The sequence below is a fragment of the Acaromyces ingoldii genome (genome assembly GCF_003144295.1).
Source record: "Acaromyces ingoldii strain MCA 4198 unplaced genomic scaffold FA10scaffold_5, whole genome shotgun sequence".
In the NCBI taxonomy this organism is placed as follows: Eukaryota; Fungi; Basidiomycota; class Exobasidiomycetes; order Exobasidiales; family Cryptobasidiaceae; genus Acaromyces; species Acaromyces ingoldii.
In genome coordinates this window covers 1,031,606-1,050,949 of record NW_020290251.1, presented here as the reverse complement: position 1 = coordinate 1,050,949, position 19,344 = coordinate 1,031,606, and the positions used below count along the sequence as shown (strand labels likewise).

Here is a 19,344-nt window from a genome sequence, read left to right as displayed (position 1 = left end):
TCCCTTTCACCACATGGCCCTTTCGGACCGACTTGTTGCTCTGGTACCGCGTGCTTGCCTCTCTTTCTTGCTCGGACCGCTGACGGGACATTGCCCTGCTGTGTCCATCAACGCTCGAGATGGCCGACCGGAGGAGGGTAACCTAACCACGCTGGGCTTAAACTCATTGTCGCGCCTCTCTGCAGCAGTGCAGTACAAATGCCACGTGCCCTAAGCTACATGCATTACAGATTCAATAGCAACCCATCATCCCCTTTTTCTAGTGCTCTCAAGCGTGCGTGTTCTCCTCTTCCGACCCCGTCGTCGTCTCATCTACAGCCCTCGCTAGCCGTCGACGCGATCGAGGCTCATCTCGCAGCGTGCGCCCATCGCCTGCTCTCTTACCGACGCTGGCAAGGCACTCGCTGTCCTCGGCGGTCTAATAAACCCCCGTCCGGCTGAGAGGAGCCCCAAGACGAGGGCACAGAAGGCCACGCGCACGCGTGCGTCCGTCCCACACTCACACACACACTGCACACGCACATCACCACCCTATAACGAGATATTCTGTCGCACGAACAAAACAACGTCGACGGATTTTCCCCCGTCTGGCTTCCAAACAATTTCCGACTGCATCTTCTCTCTCTCTCTTTCCCTGAGGGTGCAGCTCACTCGCCGTCTTTCAGCGCCCACGGAGCCTCTCAAACGTGCTGGGGACGATACGCACATTTGAAAAAATAATAATATAGGGATCTGGGCGCGCGCGCACGACAGTCGCCGCATCGCACACGACAACAAGCAACAACGACGGCATCTCAATAGGCGAGATCCCCTTCAACCTCATCGACGGCTCTGGGAAGCCTGTTGGCCACTAAGTCCGCAAGAGCGAGACACGATTCGATCATGTCGTCTGCCTCTTCGCCGACCTCGCCCGTCATCCCCGGCGGCTTCGGCGGGAGACAAGGCAGCGGGGACCACTACCTAGAAAGGAACACTGCCTCGACGTCGTCGCAGAGCCAGGCGGCAGGAAAGCCGGACACATGGGCAGCAGGCGCAGAAGAGCTTGCGGGCGACGTAGAGAAGAAGAACGATCGAAGGCGCGATGATCGCATCAAGTCTCGATTTGTCGACACCTCGGGCTGGAATTGGGAAGAGTCGCAGACGTCTGCACCCCACGACGGTCCATCGTCGATGCGCATTCATCCTAGTATGCAACAGTCACAATCGCAACAACAGCAACAGCAACAGCAGCAGCAGCAGCAGCCGCAGCCACAGAGAACAGCCAGCCTCGGGGCTGACCAGCGGACGAACGGGGATGGCCCGCAGTCTGGCTCGATGACTGAATTCAGACGCCCGAGCTACCCGACACGGACGAGCTCGCGTCCTGACATGGCACGAATCGACACCAGTGGGCGCATTTCGCCGGCTGGGAGCAGATCGGGTGCGCCTTCGCCCAGTGGCCAGCTCCAGGCCGCGCCTGCCCTAGCCTCATCCTCGGCCGCGACCTTTCCCGCCTCTTCCGAGCCCTTTGATCGCCCGCCGCAGGATCTTTCGCAGCAGCCACAGTCCCAAGCGCAGGCAGGGACTTCAAAGGAGGTGGGAACGAGCAAGAGTAAGCGGGACCAGCCGTGCGATGCGTGCGGCAAGCCAATGACGGGCCAATTTGTGCGGGCCCTCGGCGTCGTCTACCACTTGGACTGCTTCCGGTGTCGCGTGAGTCGGCTCGCTTCCTCTGATGATCAATAGTAGCTGACCACCTCGGTGTTTCTGAACACAGGACTGCAACAAGGTCGTCGCCGCCAAGTTCTTCCCCGCCACCGACGAAATGAGCGTCTCCTCACCAGCGGGGAGCGGCAGCAACGATGGCGATCGAAGACAGCCCTCTCCGACGGGAAAGCTCTTTCCCCTGTGCGAGACGGATTACTTCCGGAGACTGGATCTCATCTGCGCAAAGTGCGGCGGGGCATTGCGGGGGAGCTACATCACTGCTCTGGGAAAGAAATTCCACGTCGAGCACTTTACCTGCTCCGTCTGCCCCGTCGTGTTTGGGCCCCAGGACAGTTACTACGAGCATGACGGACGTGTCTTCTGCCACTTCCACTACTCGACTCGGTTCGCCATCCGATGCACAGGTTGCCAGACGGCCATCCTCAAGCAGTTTGTCGAGATCAACCGCAACAATCAGGACGAGCATTGGCACCCAGAGTGCTACATGATTCACAAGTTTTGGAACATCAAACTATGCCCCACAGGATCAACGCCCCGCGAAAATGTCGCAGCGGAGCCTACGACGGTGCCCTCCGCCCCGGAGCCGTCAAATTCTGGTGTGGCGCCCGTCTCCAACGCATCAGCCACAGACGCCCCGTCGGCCGATGCACTTGAGACGGAAGCGAGCGAGACACCGTCTAGTCTCAAACACAAGCAGAGACAGATGGAAGAGCAAGTCTACCGGATCTGGACGGTCCTTTCGGCCTTTGAAGAGAGTTCGGCGGCGTGCATCTCGGAGATGCTGAGGCATGTCAGCAGCGGACGGTACCTCGGCGGTGTCAGGATGGCTGAGCGCTTCATCCTGCACGTCGAGATTCTCTTCTCTGCCATTGACGATCTCGAAAAGGAGTTCAGAAAAGAGCAGGCAAAGGGTGAGTGTGTCCTCGGTTGCTTCAGCTGGATCCAGCCCAGTTGCTAATGCCGACCTTTGCACAGGCATCTCACACATCCGTGAGGCCCGAATGCTCTGCAAGAAGATCGTCAACTTTTTCTCGCTCCTCTCCCACACGCAGGAGACTGGTGCGCAGCGGATGGGCATCACCCAAGAGCTTCTCTCCCTCGTCACTGGACTGGCCCACTACCTCAAGATCCTCATCCGCATTGCGCTCACGGGCGCCCTCAAGCTCGATCGCGAGTTTGACAACCACCATGCCATCGGCAACTTTCTCAGCAAGCTGGCCTCTTTGGCGCGCGAGGGGGTGTCGTCCAGCGACGACAAACCTGCCTCGAACCTCTCATCGAGCTCGGGCGGCGATCTAACCAATGGCTCGAAGCCGGGTGAGCTACCGTACGGGTACTTGAGTCTGCCTCGAAGCACGAGCACCAGCCTTTCGGAGGGTGGCGAGGGCGCCACGGACCTGTGCGTGTCGTGCGGCCAGACGGTCGAGGAGGATTGCGTGCGCATGGGCATCAACATGCGATGGCACAACACGTGTATGCGGTGCAAGACATGCCGAAGACCAGTCCATCGGGACCCAAGCACTTCGTCGAGATCCAAGCAACAGCAAGAAGCTGCAGAGGCTGCTTCTGACGCACCGCCAGCGCTACCTGCAAACCAATTCTCTCTCGAGATCATCAGGAGGCCGGCTGAGCCTGGCTCGTCGACCAACGGAAGCGCGCGATATTATGCCTCCTCAACCTACTCTCCCTATTGCCCCGAGTGCTGCACCGCCAATGCCAGGCCTGGCTTTGAGAATGTCTCGCGACTGGAACAGTACGCTTTCCTCCTGCGGGTCGCTCTTAACAGACTCTATGCGCTCCTCAAGAAGCGGGGCGTCGTACCCGCCTCGCCGCCGCCCAACGAAAGCAACGATCTGCCGCTGGTGGCCGAGGCCGCCGATTCGCAGACGAGCAACGATGCCGCCCACGACTCCTACCGCGACTCGCAGGACATTAAGCGGATGAAGTCAGTCAACCTTGACCGGAAGCTGTCTACCAAGGCAAAGGTGCCCCACCTATCGACGGTCGTCGGCAGCCCCTCTGGGCGGCAGACGACGGCCACATCGGTGCAGAGAACGTCGCCCACAGAGATGACAGGCGACTACGCCAGACCTGGCGGCTTGACTCGGAGCCCATCGCCAAGGCAAGCCTCGCCTGTGGATCAAGAGAGTGGCGATCGTCTCTCGGCTGGAAGACCCATTTCGCCGGGTGTCTCTCCCGGCCGCCACGGGTCCCGAGAGTTGTCTCCGACGCGGCAGGGACGAGGTCCACAGCGGTCACCGCCTCCGCCTCCGCCTCCGCCTCATGCGCCCTACCAACAGCAGCAGCAATACCAGCAGCAGCAGCAGCAACAGCCGTCCATGTCGGGCACCCAGCAGGGCCCCATCATTCCCATCCGCCCGGCCTTTGCGCGTCACAATACAGACGTCCGCATTCGCGACGAAGGCCCCGTTCGGCAGCCGTCTGGCGACGAGGCGCAGCGGACTCGGTCAATGGATCATCATCAGGACGACGGATTGACACTGGCCGACATTCCTCAGCTGCTCGAGGCTGAACAAGCTCGAGAGCAGCATCGGTCGCTGCCCTCCGAGGGCGGAAGGAGCCTGTCGGAGCTGTCGGCGCTCGAACTCTTCATCGTCAAGCACATGGCCGTCATGCTGCTCCAGCAGACTTCGCTCAAGGACATGGTGCCATTCGACGACCTGATCGAGTTCATCGAGATGCGCAAAAACACCTTCTGGGGCAAGCTCTTCAAGGGCGGCAAGGACAAGAAAAAGATTGAGAAGAAGGGCGTGTTTGGGATTCCCCTCGAGATTCTCGTCGAGCGAAGCGGAGCTGACTCGACGCTGGGAGCCTCGGCAACGCACCTTCGCGTGCCTTCGTTCATCGATGACATCATCTCGTCGATGAAGCAGATGGACGTCTCTATCGAGGGCATCTTCCGAAAGAATGGCAACATTCGAAGGCTCAAGGAGCTCTCCGAGGCTCTGGACCGCGATAGCACCTCGGTCAACTTCCTCGATGACAACCCAGTCCAGCTGGCGGCCCTGCTCAAGAAGTGGCTTCGAGAGCTGCCGGACCCGCTCCTGACGTTCAAGCTGCACAAGCTCTTTGTCATGTCACAGAAACTCGAGCCGGAGTCGGAGCGGATCCGGTGCCTTCAAATGGTCTCTGTCCTGCTCCCCAAGGCGCATCGAGACACGATGGAGGTCCTCTTTGTCTTTCTCAAGTGGGTCGCCTCCTTTTCCCACATTGACGAGGAGACGGGCAGCAAGATGGACCTGCAGAATCTGGCCACGGTGCTGGGCCCCAACATTCTCTATGCCAAGGGCGCCGACCCAGCCAAGGACGAGCTCTTCCTGGCCAACCGAGCCATCCTGGCCATTCTCGAGAACCAAGACGACTTTTGGACCGTGCCCGTGGAGCTCGAGGCGGTGCTCCAGGATCGCGAGCTCCTCAACTCGTCGGCCGAGCTGACGTCGCGAGACATTCTGAGGCGTTGCGAAAAGTATGCCAAGCGCGTGCGAACGATGGGCGCCACGCCTCGCTTCGTCCACCCCGGCGGCGGCAGCAGCGGCAATCGACATATGCCCGATGTGCACGGACCCGCGACGATGCGCCAGGTGGACCACTACGCGCGAGGTCAAGGAGCGGGAGGAGGGCCAGGAGGATACTCGCGGAGTCCCATCGAGGGGAGCGGGATGCCTTGGATGCAGCAACCTCAGGGAGGTTCGCAGCACTATGCCTACGGCAGCTCCCCCGATCGCAACAACAGCAATCACTTCTACGCGCAGCAGCAGCAGCATCAGCAGCATCAGCAGCAGGCTGTCGCCCGTGGCAGCAGCGGGCCTCCCTACGGCGCCGGCAGCCACGGCCACCCACCACCGAATCGATCTGGGTCTGGAACGCCTGGCCTCCCTCCTCCACCTCCTTCGAACAACGACGAGTACGCACAGCAGCACCGGATGCTCGACCAACGATCGACGTAGGCCTCCTCCGCCTCTTTCACTCGCCATGCTCTTTTTTTATGTTTTCACCTCTTACGAACGCTCTCTTTCCCCCACTTCTTCTTTTACCCTTCTCTTTTCTCCTCTCATGTTCTTGTCCTTTTTGGGTCTCTCTTCTCTCACTCTCACTCTCTTGCTCTCGCTTTTATTTTTACGAAGAAATGTCCAATCTTTGCGGTCCTAGAGCTGTCTCTTAAATCCTGGCCTGGCTGTCGCCATTCCGACCGAGGCGTGGGTGTGGACCGAACGACGTCCGAGCTCGGCTTCCGGTCGATGACGGCGTCGGGAGGAGCCGATCGCGTGCAAAAGCAAGACCTTGGCTCCGCCTTACGCTACTTTCTGTATATCGCATTGCCCTTTCATCTCTCGGGACATTCATTATCTCTCCAGGAGAGTAAACGGAAGGAATCCCGTGCAATAAATAGTTCAGTGGATCCAAAGGGCGCCCCTATCTGCAGAGATACAGCTCTACTCCCCAAGCACGTCACGTAATCTCCCAAGGGTCCTTTTCTGACTGAGCGAGAGTTACTTACTACTGTGTTTGCGCTGTGTCGTGAGTGTGTGCCTAGCGCCGCGCAAAAATCGCGCAAACTCTCCTTTGCTGCAGCTGCGTTGTTTTCGCGCCTGCAAATTGCAGACTGTGCGCAGAAGGGAAAAAGTCTCGATTGGTTTTTTATTATTCCGAGAGAGAGAGAGTGTGTGTGTACTGCCTCGGGCGATTTGGGAGGGGGGAAGGGCAAGAAGTGGTACGGTGGCAAAGGTCGGGCGACGAATAAGAGGACAAAAGGGGGTGGTCATTTGTATGTCTTGCCATCGCCATCGAAGGCTGCCCTCCTTCTTCAAGATCCTTCACAGAAAGAGTGAATATATTGAAAGAGGCAAACGATGGCGCTGATCCGGGTTCGGCTGGGGGTCCCCTCGATCCACTGCCCGACGTGCGTCACCCACATCGAGACGCTCTTACAGCCACCGTCGGTTTCTCCCGGCTCCGTCGCCGTCTCGGTGCTCGACCACAGCGTCGCATTTGACCTCTGGCTCGACGAGGCAGACTATCCCACGGCCCAGACCCGTCTCGCCTCCGTCCTCGCCATCCTTCGTGAGGGCGGCTACGAAACCGAGAGCGTCGAAACGAGGCGCGTGCCCGTCGATGCACCAAGGCGGTCGTCGACATCTTCGTCCAGGACACAAGCATCCGTGGGGAAAACAAGGGACAACGATAAGCACGCGACGGCGCTTGATGACCAGCTCCGCCTGCTCTCTCACCTCAGCTTCCGTTACGGCGGGGACGACGACGGCAATGACGGCAAGGATGGTGAGGGCGGGCCACCGTCGCTCTATCAGCGCTTGTTCCGGCCACGCCACGCACAAAGACTGCGCGAGAGGGAGCAGAAGAGGCAGGAGCAGCGAGACAGGTGGCAACGCCACATTGAGGCCTGCGAGGCGTGCCGATCCCAGACCGACGCTGGCGTCGCTCGCCAGCAGCGCGAATCGGAAGCGAGCCGTCCGCAAGAGCGCTATCACGTCGAGGTCTCGATTGGCGGCATGAGTGAGTCTGCCAAGTCCCCCTTTACTCTCTCTGAAAGGGAAAGTTGGCTAAAGTCACCTCTCCTCCCTCCAGCTTGTGCATCGTGCGCTGCTAATGTGAAGACGGCGGCGGAACACGTCGCTGGGGTCCTGGAGATCTCTGTCGAAGTAATCGGCGGACGGGCGACGGCGACGGTGGACTCCGAGGCGGCGGCAGGCAGTCTGGCGGAAGCCATCGAAGATGCCGGCTACGAGGTGTCTCTGTCCAAGGTGGTCCCTCTCACGGCAGACAAGAGCAACGGTGAAGACGAAGAGAAGACGCATCGGCATGCACGGGAGCCGTCGCAGTGGCAGACATCCTTCAGCATTCACGGCATGACCTGTGCGTCGTGCGTTGGCAATGTGACGAAGCTCGTCGAGTCGGACAAGCACGAGCTGTGCCCAGAGGGCGTAGAGCTTGTATCATTCGAGGTGTCTCTCTTCCAGAACAGTGCTGTTGCTGTCTTTCGAGTCGAGCAGCAGTCCGGAAAAGAGGAAGATGACGCAAATGCTGTCCGAATTGCTTCGGAGAGGGTGGCGGAGACCATCGAGGATGCCGGTTACGACTGCTCCATATCCGACATTGCCAAACATAGGGAGAAGCAGGGGCCGGCGCAGCGCAGTGGCGAACAAAGGACGCTGGACGTCGTCCTGGAGGGCATGTTCTGCCAGTACTGCGTCGATAAGGTCCGACGTCACATTGAGCAGCAGGTTGACAGCGGACTTCTGATCTGCGACCTTGACCGTCTTTCACTGTCTCACCCCCGGCTGACACTGACATACACGCCCAACCCACCGAGCCATACCGTCCGATCCATTCTTGACGGTCTCAACGGCATCGACCCCAACACCATCCAAGCCCGACTGGCCCCATCCTTTGGGTCCGATGCAAACTCCTCTTCAGCCAGCGAGCGCTTTGCTCGGCGCGAGCTCCGCCTGCTCCTCATTCGCCTCGCCCTCGCCTTTCTCTTTGTCCCACCAACGCTCCTCATCGCTGTCCTCGTGCCGACGTTTCTGCCTCGCCAACACGCGCTACGCCGGTCACTGTCCTTGCCCACCTGGGGAAGGACAACGCGTGCCGACATCATCCTCTGGGCCCTGGCGACGCCCGTGCAGTTTGGCGTGGGCAGCATCTTCTATGCGCGCGCCTTCAAGAGCCTCAGGACGACGTGGTCTCGCCGTGGCAACCGATCCTGGATCGACAGGACGCTGCGATGGGGCGACATGAACGTCCTCGTCGCCCTCGGCACCAGCGTGGCCTACTTTGCCAGCCTCGTCTTTCTCTTCGTCGATGCCTCGATGTCGGCGCCCAAGGACGGCATGATGGACATGGGCGATTCGATGCTGTATTTTGACACCAGCGTCTTTTTGGTCTGTGAGTGGATGTTGTAGACCCACGTCATTGGAATAGTAGTACTGATACACGGCGCTAGTCTTTATCCTCCTGGGCAGGGTCCTCGAAGCATGGTCGAAGCGCAAGACCACGAGCGATGTAGCGGCTCTGGGAGCATTGCGACCCACGAGTGGCCTCCTGATAGTCGACCAGGGCGACAGCACGACGACAGCATTGCAAACGCGCACTGTTGACGTCTCGCTCTTTGAGATCGGAGACGAGGTTCTCGTTCCCGTGGGGTCGTCACCGCCCCTGGACGGCGTCGTGGTTGGAGCCGAGAATGCGCCGGAATTCGATGAGTCGGCGTTGACGGGCGAGTCGAGAGGCGTGCCCAAGGCAAACGAGGACGTCGTCTATGCTGGTACGGCACACATTGGGTCACCCTCTGCTTCAACATCGTCTTCTGCACCTTGTCGCGTTCGCATCACCGCTCGCGCCGGTTCATGCGTCGTCGATGGCCTCGTCGATGCCGTCCGCGCCGCAGCATCCAAGAGGGCGCCCTTACAGGCTATTGCCGACACCCTCGTCGGCTACTTTGTCCCAGCCATTGTGGGCCTCAGCATCTTGGTCTTATGCGTTTGGTGTATCGTTCTCTACGCTCCCACCGGCGTCAACGTACCCGGCCACGAAGACGAGGAACGGAACCGCTTCCTCTACGCGCTACAATTTGCGGTAAGCGTTCTCGTTGTGGCGTGCCCCTGTGGCATCGGTCTGGCTGTGCCTGCGGCTCAGATGGCTGGCGTGGGTGTCGCTAGCCGCCACGGCGTGCTCGCACGAGGCGGCGGACCTGCTTTGGCGAGGGCTGCAAAGTTCGCGTCGTCCTCCCCTGCGAGGACGGCCGGCAGGGCCATGGTATTCGACAAGACGGGGACCATCACACGTGGTGGGGGTGGCGCTGTCGTCGAGGAAGCCCGATTCTTGGGGCAAGGCAAAGCGGAGCAGGGAGACTGGGAAGATCGGCAAGAGGACGTGTGGGATGTGGTGCAGAGCGTCGAAGGCTGCAGCACCCACCCGGTCGCGCAGACCGTCGCGGCTTGGTGCTCGTCTCAGCTTGAGACACGATCGGCAGAGCAGGCTGGTAGGGCGACCGTCGATAGTAGCAGCGTGCAAGAAGTCACAGGTCGAGGTATCAAGGCAGAGATTGTAGCTTCTGTTACGAAGTCCAGATCAACCATCTTCATTGGCAGCGCTCGTTTCATGGAGGAGGAGGTCTTCAAGAGTGGCGACCAAGGCGGTGACATGGCGAAGGAGCAAGTCGAAGCCGTGGTACAGCGCTGGCAAGGCCAAGGCGGCAGCGTTGTCTTTGTCGGCACCGTCGAGCAGTCATCGTCTGCGTCGTCTGCAAACGCTCGAGGCGGTCGACTGCTGGCCCTCTTTCATGTCTCTGACTCTCTTCGACCAGAGGCTAAGGAGGTTCTCGCGCTTCTGCGTCGGCAATATCTCGGCAAGGATCCAGAGTCGACGTGGGTAGTCAGCGGCGATGCGCCTGCAACTGTCGAGGGCGTGGCTGGGCGTGTGGGCGTGCAGCCACATTGCGCCGTAGGAGGGGTGATGCCACTCGACAAGGCGAAATGGGTCCAACGGCTCCAGCATGGTCTAGCTCAAGCGAATGGCAACCTGGACATCGAGCGTCAGAACGCCGATGCTGATCACGCAAGCGAGGACCCGAAGAAGACGGCCCTTGTCGCCTTTGTCGGCGACGGCATCAACGATGCACCTGCGCTGGCTTCTGCGGACCTCTCTATCGCCTTGGGTTCTGGCTCGGTTCTGGCGAGCACCACGGCTGACTTTGTCCTGCTGACATCCGAGGAGCCTCTCGTCGGCATCCTGACGATTCTGTCGCTTGCCAAGAGAACACACTTCACGATGCTGGCCGGATTTGCATGGGCGTGCGCCTTCAATGTTGCACTCATCCCCTTGGCCGCCGGCGTTCTCGTCCCCACTGGCTTTACCTTGGGCCCAAGCTGGAGCGGCCTCGCGATGGCTCTCAGCAGTTGCTCCGTCGTTCTCAACGCTCTCACGCTCCGACTTTGGACGCCTCCTCGCCGTGAATCAGCCATTTGAGAATACTAGACGGATTGTTGCATTTCCCATAAGCAGATTCTCAAGGGAGAGACAGTAAAACAAACAGAGCAGAGACCAAAAGAGCGGCTCTCTGTGCAAGCGTACAAATACAAATGGTTCGACAAAGTAAACCTCTTTCTAGTGGCTGGGACCAGTTGCAAAGGTCGTTTTCTTGATGAAGGGGAAAGCATCGATGTTGAGGAAGCGGCCCGTCGAAGGGATGAGTTGGAGACCCAAAGCGAGCGGGTCCTTTGGACCGTTGGCGATGATCTGCGTAAGGTTGAGGTTCGCGCCGGCGAAGGGGCCCAGCAAGTTTCCGAGGTCGAGCCCGCCATCTCGCTTGGCTGCACTCTGAGTCGTCGTCGTCGTATTGCTCGTCGTCGTCGTTGTCGTCTTTGTCGACGTGGAGTTGGAAGCCGACGTTGAGTTGACAACGGGAGGGTATGAAGTCGTGGCAAACGTGACGTTTGACAAGAGCTTTGTTGTCGGGCAGGAGTTCGTCTGCTGGAAAACCCTCGTCGTGGGGCTTTTGGGGATCCAGCCCTGAGCCATGGCCGCCTGGTAGCTCCAGTCACCCCTGGACTGCGTCTTCCAGTTCCAGAAGATCCAGCCGCCCGCCTGTTCGTACGTCGTCACCTGAGCCTCGTAGAAACGACGGAAGAAGAGGTTCTGCGTGGCATTGTTCATAGCATTGATGTTGTCCGCCATGCTGTTGAAGGTGCAGTTGGTGCAACCAATAGCAAGACTCCATTCGCCCACGATCGTTGGCCTGATGCTGCTCTGTGCCGAGCTGAGCTCGGAAGCCAAGCCGCACGTGTAGGAGATGTGCTGGTCAAAGTTGTAGCTGTTCTGCGGCGACCATGCTTGGTAGCGGTGCGTGTCGATGGCCATGCTGCTCGTCTTCCAGAAGGACGTGTCCGAGTAGGTGCTCTGCCACTTGCTGAGCGGCTGCACAAAGCAATCGTGGATGACTGTCGTCGGATAGGTGATTGCGGCTGATGTGATGGCCCCCCGAAGCGCCGTGTAGGCTGCCTTGTGGATACTTGTCATGTAGTCCTGGCCCAGGGACCAGCAGGCAGGCTCGTTGAGAATCTCGATGGCCTTAACTACGCCACCGAATTGTCGGTTGTTGACGTAGAGCTGGATCATCTTGACGAGTGCTGAATTGACGCGTGCGGCATTCTGTGTCGGAGTGACCTTGGCAAAGTTGATGGCGCCTTGCCTACCCGAATTGTCGAACCCGTTCTGGGAGTTGGGCGCGGTGTGGAGATCCAAGACCACATCGAGGCTGTACTGCTTCGCCCAGAGGAGCGCTTGCGCGATGTACGGCTGCTCAGCGCTGGCAAGATACGGCTCCGACGAAGAGGCATTGAAAGTCCAGTGGCCAACAGGGATGCGGACTGTGTTGAGGCCGGCGGCAGAGATCTGTGCAAAATCGTCCTGGGTGATCCAGGTGGACCAGTGCTGCTTGAGAAGCGAGAGGGCCTGGGTGTTGTCGCCCACTGCTGTCATGTAAGTCCACTGGTCAACGGCTCCCTTGGCTACCAAGTCGCCTGAAGAGAAGTTTGACTTGTCAGCACAACGGCTCAGTCTGCCTTAGCCATCCAATGTGGTGCTCACTGGTGAAGAAAGATGGCATCATCCATGCTTCGAGGACGAACCATCCTCCAAGATTCACACCTCGCACTTTCTTCGCTGTGCCGAACTTAGCCGCTCGGCTCGTCGCACGCTTCTCCCATGCCACATCTTCCAGGTCGATGTTGATGGGGCTTGCTGTGGCGAGGGAAGCTGAAAGGATGGTGATGAGGGCGGCAGTGACAATCTTTGGCCACTTCATGGTGAAGAAAGGTCGCTTTCTGAGAAGAACAGGCGGATATTTGGAGAGCTCTCCAACCCTTGTTCGCGGGCAATGCCCTTATATAAATCCCCACAGAGCGTTGAGAGTATTCGCCGAGGCCTAGGGCCTGATCGTCGCGAAGTCCTGCCCCCCCGTCCCCACTCCCGCCTATCCACTACTCTGAGACATAGTGTACTGTACCGTTCATCGCACTCTTCCCGCAAGCCACACACGCGCTCGCGAAAAATTTAAAGTTTGGCAGGCTCTAGACTCTCAGATAAAATGGGTCCGGCTTTCCCGCGCTTTCCACCCTCCTGGTAGGATTAAGCCACCGGGGACGGGACTGTGCTGCTGCATACCTTGATCGAGACAATCAGTACCGTCGGTAAGAGCACAATCGCTCTATGCTCCACTTCCAAGGACGGAGTGTGACAAAAGGAGAGAATGTCTCCTCGAACACATGCCCAGAGCCTCGCCCGGTCTGGCCAGAGAGATGCGCGCAGTCGAGCGTTCGCTCGGGTATATGGAGCATCGCACGCGCTGCCATACGGGAACGTGCTTCCTCTTCGATGAGGGACTGGGCTGATGCCCTGAATGATGCGCAAAGGCTAGGGTCCATGGGGTTTTCTCGAGCTAGCAAACCCGTGGTTCTTTCGATGAGGGCCGGGAACTCTAGAGTGTGTCATCAAATGCGTCATGGCTTCTGTCATACCCACCCACGCGAAGGACAATTCTTTTTCTTCCGAAAGAAAAAAAAAGGACCCTCTCTTCCTCTTTTGACGACGAACAAACAGATTGACCTTCTGAACAGAGGAGAAGCTTGCAGGTGAGTACACGCAGCTTCGGCCTCCCTGTCCCGCATGATGCTCTTTTATGACATGTTAGACGACTGAGCTACGGCTCTGACGATTACGAAAATTGCTTTTCATCTTTCCACTGATGGGACACCCTACTGGTCCACTGCTACCTTTCTTTGCATTGCACCTCTATGGATCAGAACAACTGTGCTGACACCTAAGCTTCTCTTTGCTTACAGGAGGCGCTGGAAAAGACCCGCATGAGCTTCTGTTCTGGAAATGACGATTTATCTGGAAGCTCTTTTCACTGAGAGCAAAAGCGAGAACTAGTGAGATGGACACACACCTCCGACGGCTTGGCCTGTCTTAGGCTGGCTCGAAGCACACTACCGCGGTACGGACTATCTATCCCGCACTGACAATTGCAAACGAACGTGCGCTTGACCCTCTCGTCCTCCCGCCGGTTTTCTTGGCACTTGCGTTAGCGCCGCTCTGTTGGTGGGAAGGGCACGTGTCGTCGAGCAGAGGAGAGCTTGGTGGCGATGGAAGAGACCTGAGGACCTCTCTGGCCAACGAATGAGAATAGCTGCATTATCAGAACGCAAGACGCTAGAAGAATGCAGCTTCGCTGTTCCTGGAAGGACATCGGCGGCCTACGAGTCTGAAGGCACAGGCAGCAATGTTGGAGGGGATGATGCTCCGAAGGTATAAAGACTGCCTTTCTTTGCGTATCTCCTGATGGCAACCTCGCCTTACCGAGTCATTTCCTCTTGAACGTAGCCATGACTCTGCTGTCCTTTGTTGTTGCCTTGCTGCTCTTGCAGTGCGCCGCTGCCTACCCCGAGCTGTTCAACAACCTCGCCTACCGTTCGCCCTCGCTGCGCTTCCCCACCGACAGCGTCCTCGCCCATGACGTTGGCGCCCTCGCGCGGAGGCATACGAAGCGTGACGGGAGCACGGCTCGCTATGAAGGCGGCCTCTACTTCCCTTATGGTATCGCCTCTGGTGATCCCCTAGCAGACAGCGCCATCCTCTGGACGCATCCTGTCGTGGCAGGTGGCAACACGAGTCTGCCCGTGTGCCTGCAGTACCAGACGGCAAAGGACGACAAGATCACGCAGGTGGTCGACACAGGTCTGGCCTGCACAACGTCGGATGTCGACTACTCGCTCAAGGTCGAGACGAAGAACCTCAAAGCGAAGACGAGGTATTACTACCGCTTCTCGACGGTGGGCAAGAACAGCACCTCGTCTCCTGTTGGCAGTTTCAAGACGATGCCTCGCCCGGATGACGCTACGGTGGATAAGCTGACGTTAGCCGTGTTCTCCTGCTCGAACTTGCCCTATGGCTTCTTCAATGCCTATCGCAAGGCATCGGCGAGGACCAACGAGGTCGACTACTTTACCCATGTTGGCGACTGGATTTACGAAGGCAAGGCAGTCAAGGGGGCGCTCGAAGAGCGTCAGTTTGAGCCGAGAATCGAGATTGCTCACCTCGACGAGTACCGGCAGCGCCATGCAGCGTACCGTGGCAAGGACGAGAACCTGCGTGCGATGCTGCAGAACTACGCTGCCCTGACAGTGCGTAAGCTCACAGCTCCCATAGCCATGTGAACATTAAGCTCTCCTTGCTGACATGACCGTGAGCCAGGTCTGGGACGACCACGAGGTAGCCGACAACACCTACAAGGACGGGAGTGCCGACTCGAACAACACAAAGGCCGGCTACGTTAATGGTATTCCATTTAGCGAGCGCAAGAAGAACGCAGTCAAGGCCTACTACGAGTGGATGCCCATCCGCCAAGTCGATACCACAGACAAGCTTCGCATCTACCGCCAGTTCCAGTACGGCAAATTGGCCGACATCAACATGGCCGATACGAGGTATATATCTCCCTCTCTTCTTCCTCTTCCTCCTATGTCAGGCCTCTCTGAAGCCGACTTAACCCTACAGGCAGGAAGACCGAGACATCACCGACATCTACTATAACACGGCTTACGTGAAGAGCATCAGCAACGACTCGAGCCGTCACATGATGAGCAACAAGCAGCGTGACTGGCTCTCGCAGAAGATTACGTCGTCCAGCGCGACGTGGAAGGTGCTGGCGCAGCAGGTCATCTTCAACAACCCTCTGACCCCCGGATCCAATGGAACGTTCGACGAGAATTACGATGCATGGAGTGGATACAAGGCCACCCAGCGCCACTTCATGCAGACCATTTCCAAGGTCAACAACACCATCATCCTCAGCGGCGACTCACACGCAGCCTGGTGAGTACTCTTTGACTGGGCTAAGGATCTGTGTAAGCTGACCCGATTGTGCAGGGCGTTCGACACGGTCCCCGTTGAGACCATGTCCGCGTACGACCCAAAGACCGGCGCGGGTAGCATTGCAGTTGAATTTGCCGGCACGGCTGTTTCATCGACGTCGTCATACGGCAAGAATCTGACGACGTCGCAGTACAACGCAAGGGCGCAGCAGCTCGTGCGCAAGAATGCCAACCTGCAGTTCGCAGAGGGCCAGAAGAGGGGCTACTTTGTCCTCACCCTTCAGCCGCACGAGGCCCGCGCTGACTACTGGGGAGTCGTTGACAACAACGACAGAAACAGCGACGAGGTTCTTGTTGCCACCATGACGGTCGAGAAGGACCAGAACAGGCTCAAGAGGCCACTCAACGGAGGCAACAATTCGACCGGTGGCGCCATCCAAGGCCTCGAGGGCTACACTGGCTGATGTACCTTGCGCTCTGCAATTAACAATGGATTGATGCCCATGGGGCTACGATCTGTGCCATGGGCGTTCTGACATGCATACTAAAAACTCAAGAGCCCTTTGCATTTGCACTCGACATTCACAAGGGCCTCAGTGATGCTCATCGCCCAAGACTAGCGCGTCAATCTCTTCGGTCGTCATGCCGTCGGTGAACCACCTCTGCTGCTTGGAGATGGAGACCTCGTTGCCACTCATCTGCCTCTTCATCATCTTGCCGTCAGGTGCAAAGGTCCAGTCCTCTAGACCGTAGCCTGAAAAGCCCCATCAAGTGCAAATAAGTCAGGCCATGTCTCTCTCTTCCTCCTCAGATCCCGCTCTCACGCGAACGACGGGCAAGACTCACATCGCTGCCATCGCTCCTCATCCTCTGGATCTACCTGGTATTCGTACCAGAATTGAACGGCTATTCTATCCTCTCCCCATGCAAACAGCTCCTTTTTCAAGCGGTAATTGTGTTCCCGTTTCCACTTGGCAGTGAGGAAGCCGCGCACCTCCTCGTGGCCCTTCAAGAATACGTCACGATTCCGCCAGATGGTATCTGGTGTGTAGGCCTGGACGACCTTGGAGGGGTCTTTCGTGTTCCAAAGATTTTGGGCCGCCTTGACCTTCTTGTATGCCGTCTCCTTGGTAAAAGGGGGTGCGAGGGACATGGTAGGGTGGTCCTTACATTCAGCGAAGGTGGAGCGGGCGGCCGGTGAAAAAATAGCCACGCGCATTGGTCGCTTTAGGTAGTGCATCAGGCCTGCTCATCGCCGTCCACTCAGATTCATCAGTGCCGCGACCTCAGATGATGCTGTTCCGAACAGTCCTTCCCGCGCGCAGCACGTCCTCGCTCGTCGCCTCTTCATCCTCCTCTTGGACACCATGGCAGTCTCAGCAAGTCGGCAGAGCTGGCAGGCTCGCCATCGCAGCGCAAGCGCATGCGCGGGCTCGAGCACAACCAATATCGACGAGCGCCCCGAGACCGGCGTTCCACTTTGACACGCATGGCTTCGTCACACGTCTCGAGGCGTCCGGCATGCCCCGTCAGCAGGCCGATGCCCTCGTGACGGCACTCGGAGATGTCGTTGAGGAGAGCATCAGCGGGCTGGAAAAGGGTCTGGTCAGCCGAGAAGAGGGCGAGCGATGGCGGTACAGCCAGAAGGTGAGTTCAGCTGCTCCCTCTCTCTCTCACAGGTCGCGCACTATTCCCTCTTTCTTCACCTTGATACGAGCTGACTGGGCGAGGGCCATGTTGGCAGGTCGACTTTGCGAGGCTCAAGTCCGACATTCAGCTCCTGGAGAGAAACGACTTTGCGCTGATGAAGTCGGAAAACGAGCGACTGATGGCCGATGTCGAGAAGCTCAAGCAGAGGCTCAGGGAGGAGATCACGAGGACGACGGCGGGGGTGAGACTCGATCTCAACTTGGAGAAAGGTTCGTCATTCTCCTGCATCGACGTGCCCTTGAATTGCATTGGCAGGGACGCTGACTTCTTGCTTTTCTAAAAGGGCGCATTCGCGATGAGAGCTCGGTGCATGCCCTCAAGATCAAGGAGGTGAGCTGAAGGCCTTTCTATCGGGGCTCATTTCATGAAGCTCAATAGACCTCTCCCCGCAGGTGGACACTCGGATCGAGTCAGAGATTGCAGGTCTGCGCTCCCTTATCGCAACAGCTAAGATCAATGTGCTCCAGTACCTCGTCGGTGTGGCCACTGGTGCAGGAGCCTTGCTGTTGGCGTACCTCAGGATGTTCAAGTAGGCAACGCCCTCTTATACCCAAGAAATCAGACATAGTATGATAAGAGTAACGGAGTAGATCATAGGCGTCTCATTGGTGGGAAAGGAGAAGGTGTAAAAGAGTCTCTGTAAGAATACAACACGTCATAAAACGAGATGCCCCTTCGATGTTACGACGAAAGGGGAGATGATCGTGGCTCGTCGTGAGACCACAGACTTAGGCACCAAAACCGTACAGAGTACGTCCCTGGCGCTTGAGGGCGTAGACAACGTCGAGGGACGTGACCGTCTTGCGCTTGGCGTGCTCCGTGTAAGTGACCGAGTCGCGGATGACCGACTCGAGGAAGAGCTTGAGAACGCCGCGAGTCTCATCGTAGATAAGGCCCGAGATACCTGTATGACGAGAAGCCCAGTCAGTGGTGCGCTCGTTGATTGAGTGGCAGGCAGCCCATACTCACGCTTGACACCGCCACGACGCGCAAGACGACGGATAGCGGGCTTTGTGATACCCTGGATGTTGTCACGAAGAATCTTGCGGTGACGCTTGGCGCCACCCTTGCCGAGGCCCTTGCCACCCTTGCCACCTGAAGTTTTAAGGAGCAGAGATTGTGTCAGTCATATGCAGCGAGCACTACCATCGGATTTCAACGCTCCCCAGAAATTACTTCTGAGACGCGTCAATGGCGACAACACGCCACTGCCCACTCCCACTATAGAGATGGGAGCCGCTGCCCCCACAAGGCTGATACTCACGTCCAGACATGTTGTGTTAAGTGTTGGTTGGTTGAGAAGTGTGTGAATGTGCAGAATAGACTCGACTAGTCGATGTAGTCAAGTCGCAGGAGTTGTGTGTTGGTGGTGGTAGTAGAAGCAAGAGGTGTGGCGAGGGGGGCGCGCAGTGATTTTTTCCAAGACGATGGGCGCCCTCGACCTCAACCCCTCCCATTGTCTAACACAACCGCATTTTTCGTTTTCCCTCTTACCGGGCGAAAGTGGGCCTCTGATTCTGATTGATCATTGACTGAGCCGAGCGGACCGGACTTGGGACACTGGCCCAGTGCCTGCTGTTTCAATTTCCTATCTCGCTGGGCCCCGTCTACTCATCGACCATTGAGACCCTCTCAACAGAGGGAGAAAACACAGGGCCAAGCGGCGTGCAAAAGGCGACACGCGCGGAAGAGAAAAAATGGAGGGACACCACATTTCAAAACGGCACAGGCAAAAAGAGAAAATCCGACATGCAATTTACTAGGGGCCAGATCGAGGGCGCGTCGACGGAGATGGAGTGAGACCACATGAAGTCAACCTCTGAAATCACCATGTTGGATGACCGTCTCTCTCATGTCATTGAACGTGCAATCACTTCGATCATTCGGTGGTAGTCTCATTCTCTGAGGCGCTGTGCAAGGACAGGGACAGGCCAAGATCAAAGAGAAAGGGGTCCGGACTAGCGTTGCTGTCGCTGGTCTACACTTCTACTTTATGGTAGTATTACCTTACTGGTAC

General features: G+C 57.9%; 7 protein-coding genes across 7 annotated transcripts; 4 read left to right on the top strand and 3 right to left on the bottom strand.

Annotated features, from left to right (window-relative positions):
* Nucleotides 1–882: 882 nt before the first annotated feature.
* On the top strand, nucleotides 883–5,675 carry FA10DRAFT_287977 (RhoGAP-domain-containing protein; the record flags this gene model as incomplete). Its single annotated transcript, XM_025524172.1, has 3 exons — nucleotides 883–1,692; nucleotides 1,757–2,618; nucleotides 2,683–5,675. 3 exons carry the CDS (start codon nucleotides 883–885, stop codon nucleotides 5,673–5,675), a joined length of 4,665 nt encoding a protein of 1,554 aa, XP_025375633.1.
* A 753-nt stretch (nucleotides 5,676–6,428) lies between these two features.
* On the top strand, nucleotides 6,429–10,942 carry FA10DRAFT_280960 (heavy metal translocatin). The gene is made up of 3 exons (XM_025523656.1): nucleotides 6,429–7,239; nucleotides 7,312–8,631; nucleotides 8,690–10,942. The coding sequence occupies exons 1-3, from the start codon at nucleotides 6,579–6,581 to the stop codon at nucleotides 10,711–10,713; spliced, it is 4,005 nt and encodes a 1,334-aa protein (XP_025375632.1). The 5' UTR covers nucleotides 6,429–6,578; the 3' UTR covers nucleotides 10,714–10,942.
* FA10DRAFT_243963 (glycoside hydrolase) lies at nucleotides 10,763–12,689 on the bottom strand. The gene is made up of 2 exons (XM_025519326.1): nucleotides 12,334–12,689; nucleotides 10,763–12,266 (listed from the first exon to the last, which is right to left on the bottom strand). The coding sequence occupies exons 1-2, from the start codon at nucleotides 12,548–12,550 to the stop codon at nucleotides 10,852–10,854; spliced, it is 1,632 nt and encodes a 543-aa protein (XP_025375631.1). The 5' UTR covers nucleotides 12,551–12,689; the 3' UTR covers nucleotides 10,763–10,851.
* Nucleotides 12,690–13,870: 1,181 nt separating this feature from the next.
* FA10DRAFT_163155 (hypothetical protein) lies at nucleotides 13,871–16,244 on the top strand. The gene is made up of 4 exons (XM_025518168.1): nucleotides 13,871–14,927; nucleotides 14,998–15,230; nucleotides 15,301–15,618; nucleotides 15,673–16,244. The coding sequence occupies exons 1-4, from the start codon at nucleotides 14,130–14,132 to the stop codon at nucleotides 16,079–16,081; spliced, it is 1,758 nt and encodes a 585-aa protein (XP_025375630.1). The 5' UTR covers nucleotides 13,871–14,129; the 3' UTR covers nucleotides 16,082–16,244.
* FA10DRAFT_275997 (DUF1348-domain-containing protein) lies at nucleotides 16,076–16,812 on the bottom strand. The gene is made up of 2 exons (XM_025523299.1): nucleotides 16,464–16,812; nucleotides 16,076–16,371 (listed from the first exon to the last, which is right to left on the bottom strand). The coding sequence occupies exons 1-2, from the start codon at nucleotides 16,768–16,770 to the stop codon at nucleotides 16,211–16,213; spliced, it is 468 nt and encodes a 155-aa protein (XP_025375629.1). The 5' UTR covers nucleotides 16,771–16,812; the 3' UTR covers nucleotides 16,076–16,210.
* Nucleotides 16,813–16,879: 67 nt separating this feature from the next.
* On the top strand, nucleotides 16,880–17,981 carry FA10DRAFT_268619 (DUF1640-domain-containing protein). Its single transcript, XM_025522405.1, has 4 exons — nucleotides 16,880–17,264; nucleotides 17,362–17,536; nucleotides 17,611–17,657; nucleotides 17,720–17,981. Exons 1-4 carry the CDS (start codon nucleotides 16,908–16,910, stop codon nucleotides 17,858–17,860), a joined length of 720 nt encoding a protein of 239 aa, XP_025375628.1. The 5' UTR covers nucleotides 16,880–16,907; the 3' UTR covers nucleotides 17,861–17,981.
* Nucleotides 17,900–19,003, bottom strand: FA10DRAFT_268617 (histone-fold-containing protein). The gene is made up of 3 exons (XM_025522404.1): nucleotides 18,592–19,003; nucleotides 18,297–18,422; nucleotides 17,900–18,231 (listed from the first exon to the last, which is right to left on the bottom strand). Exons 1-3 carry the CDS (start codon nucleotides 18,599–18,601, stop codon nucleotides 18,056–18,058), a joined length of 312 nt encoding a protein of 103 aa, XP_025375627.1. The 5' UTR covers nucleotides 18,602–19,003; the 3' UTR covers nucleotides 17,900–18,055.
* Between the last annotated feature and the right edge of the window lie 341 nt (nucleotides 19,004–19,344).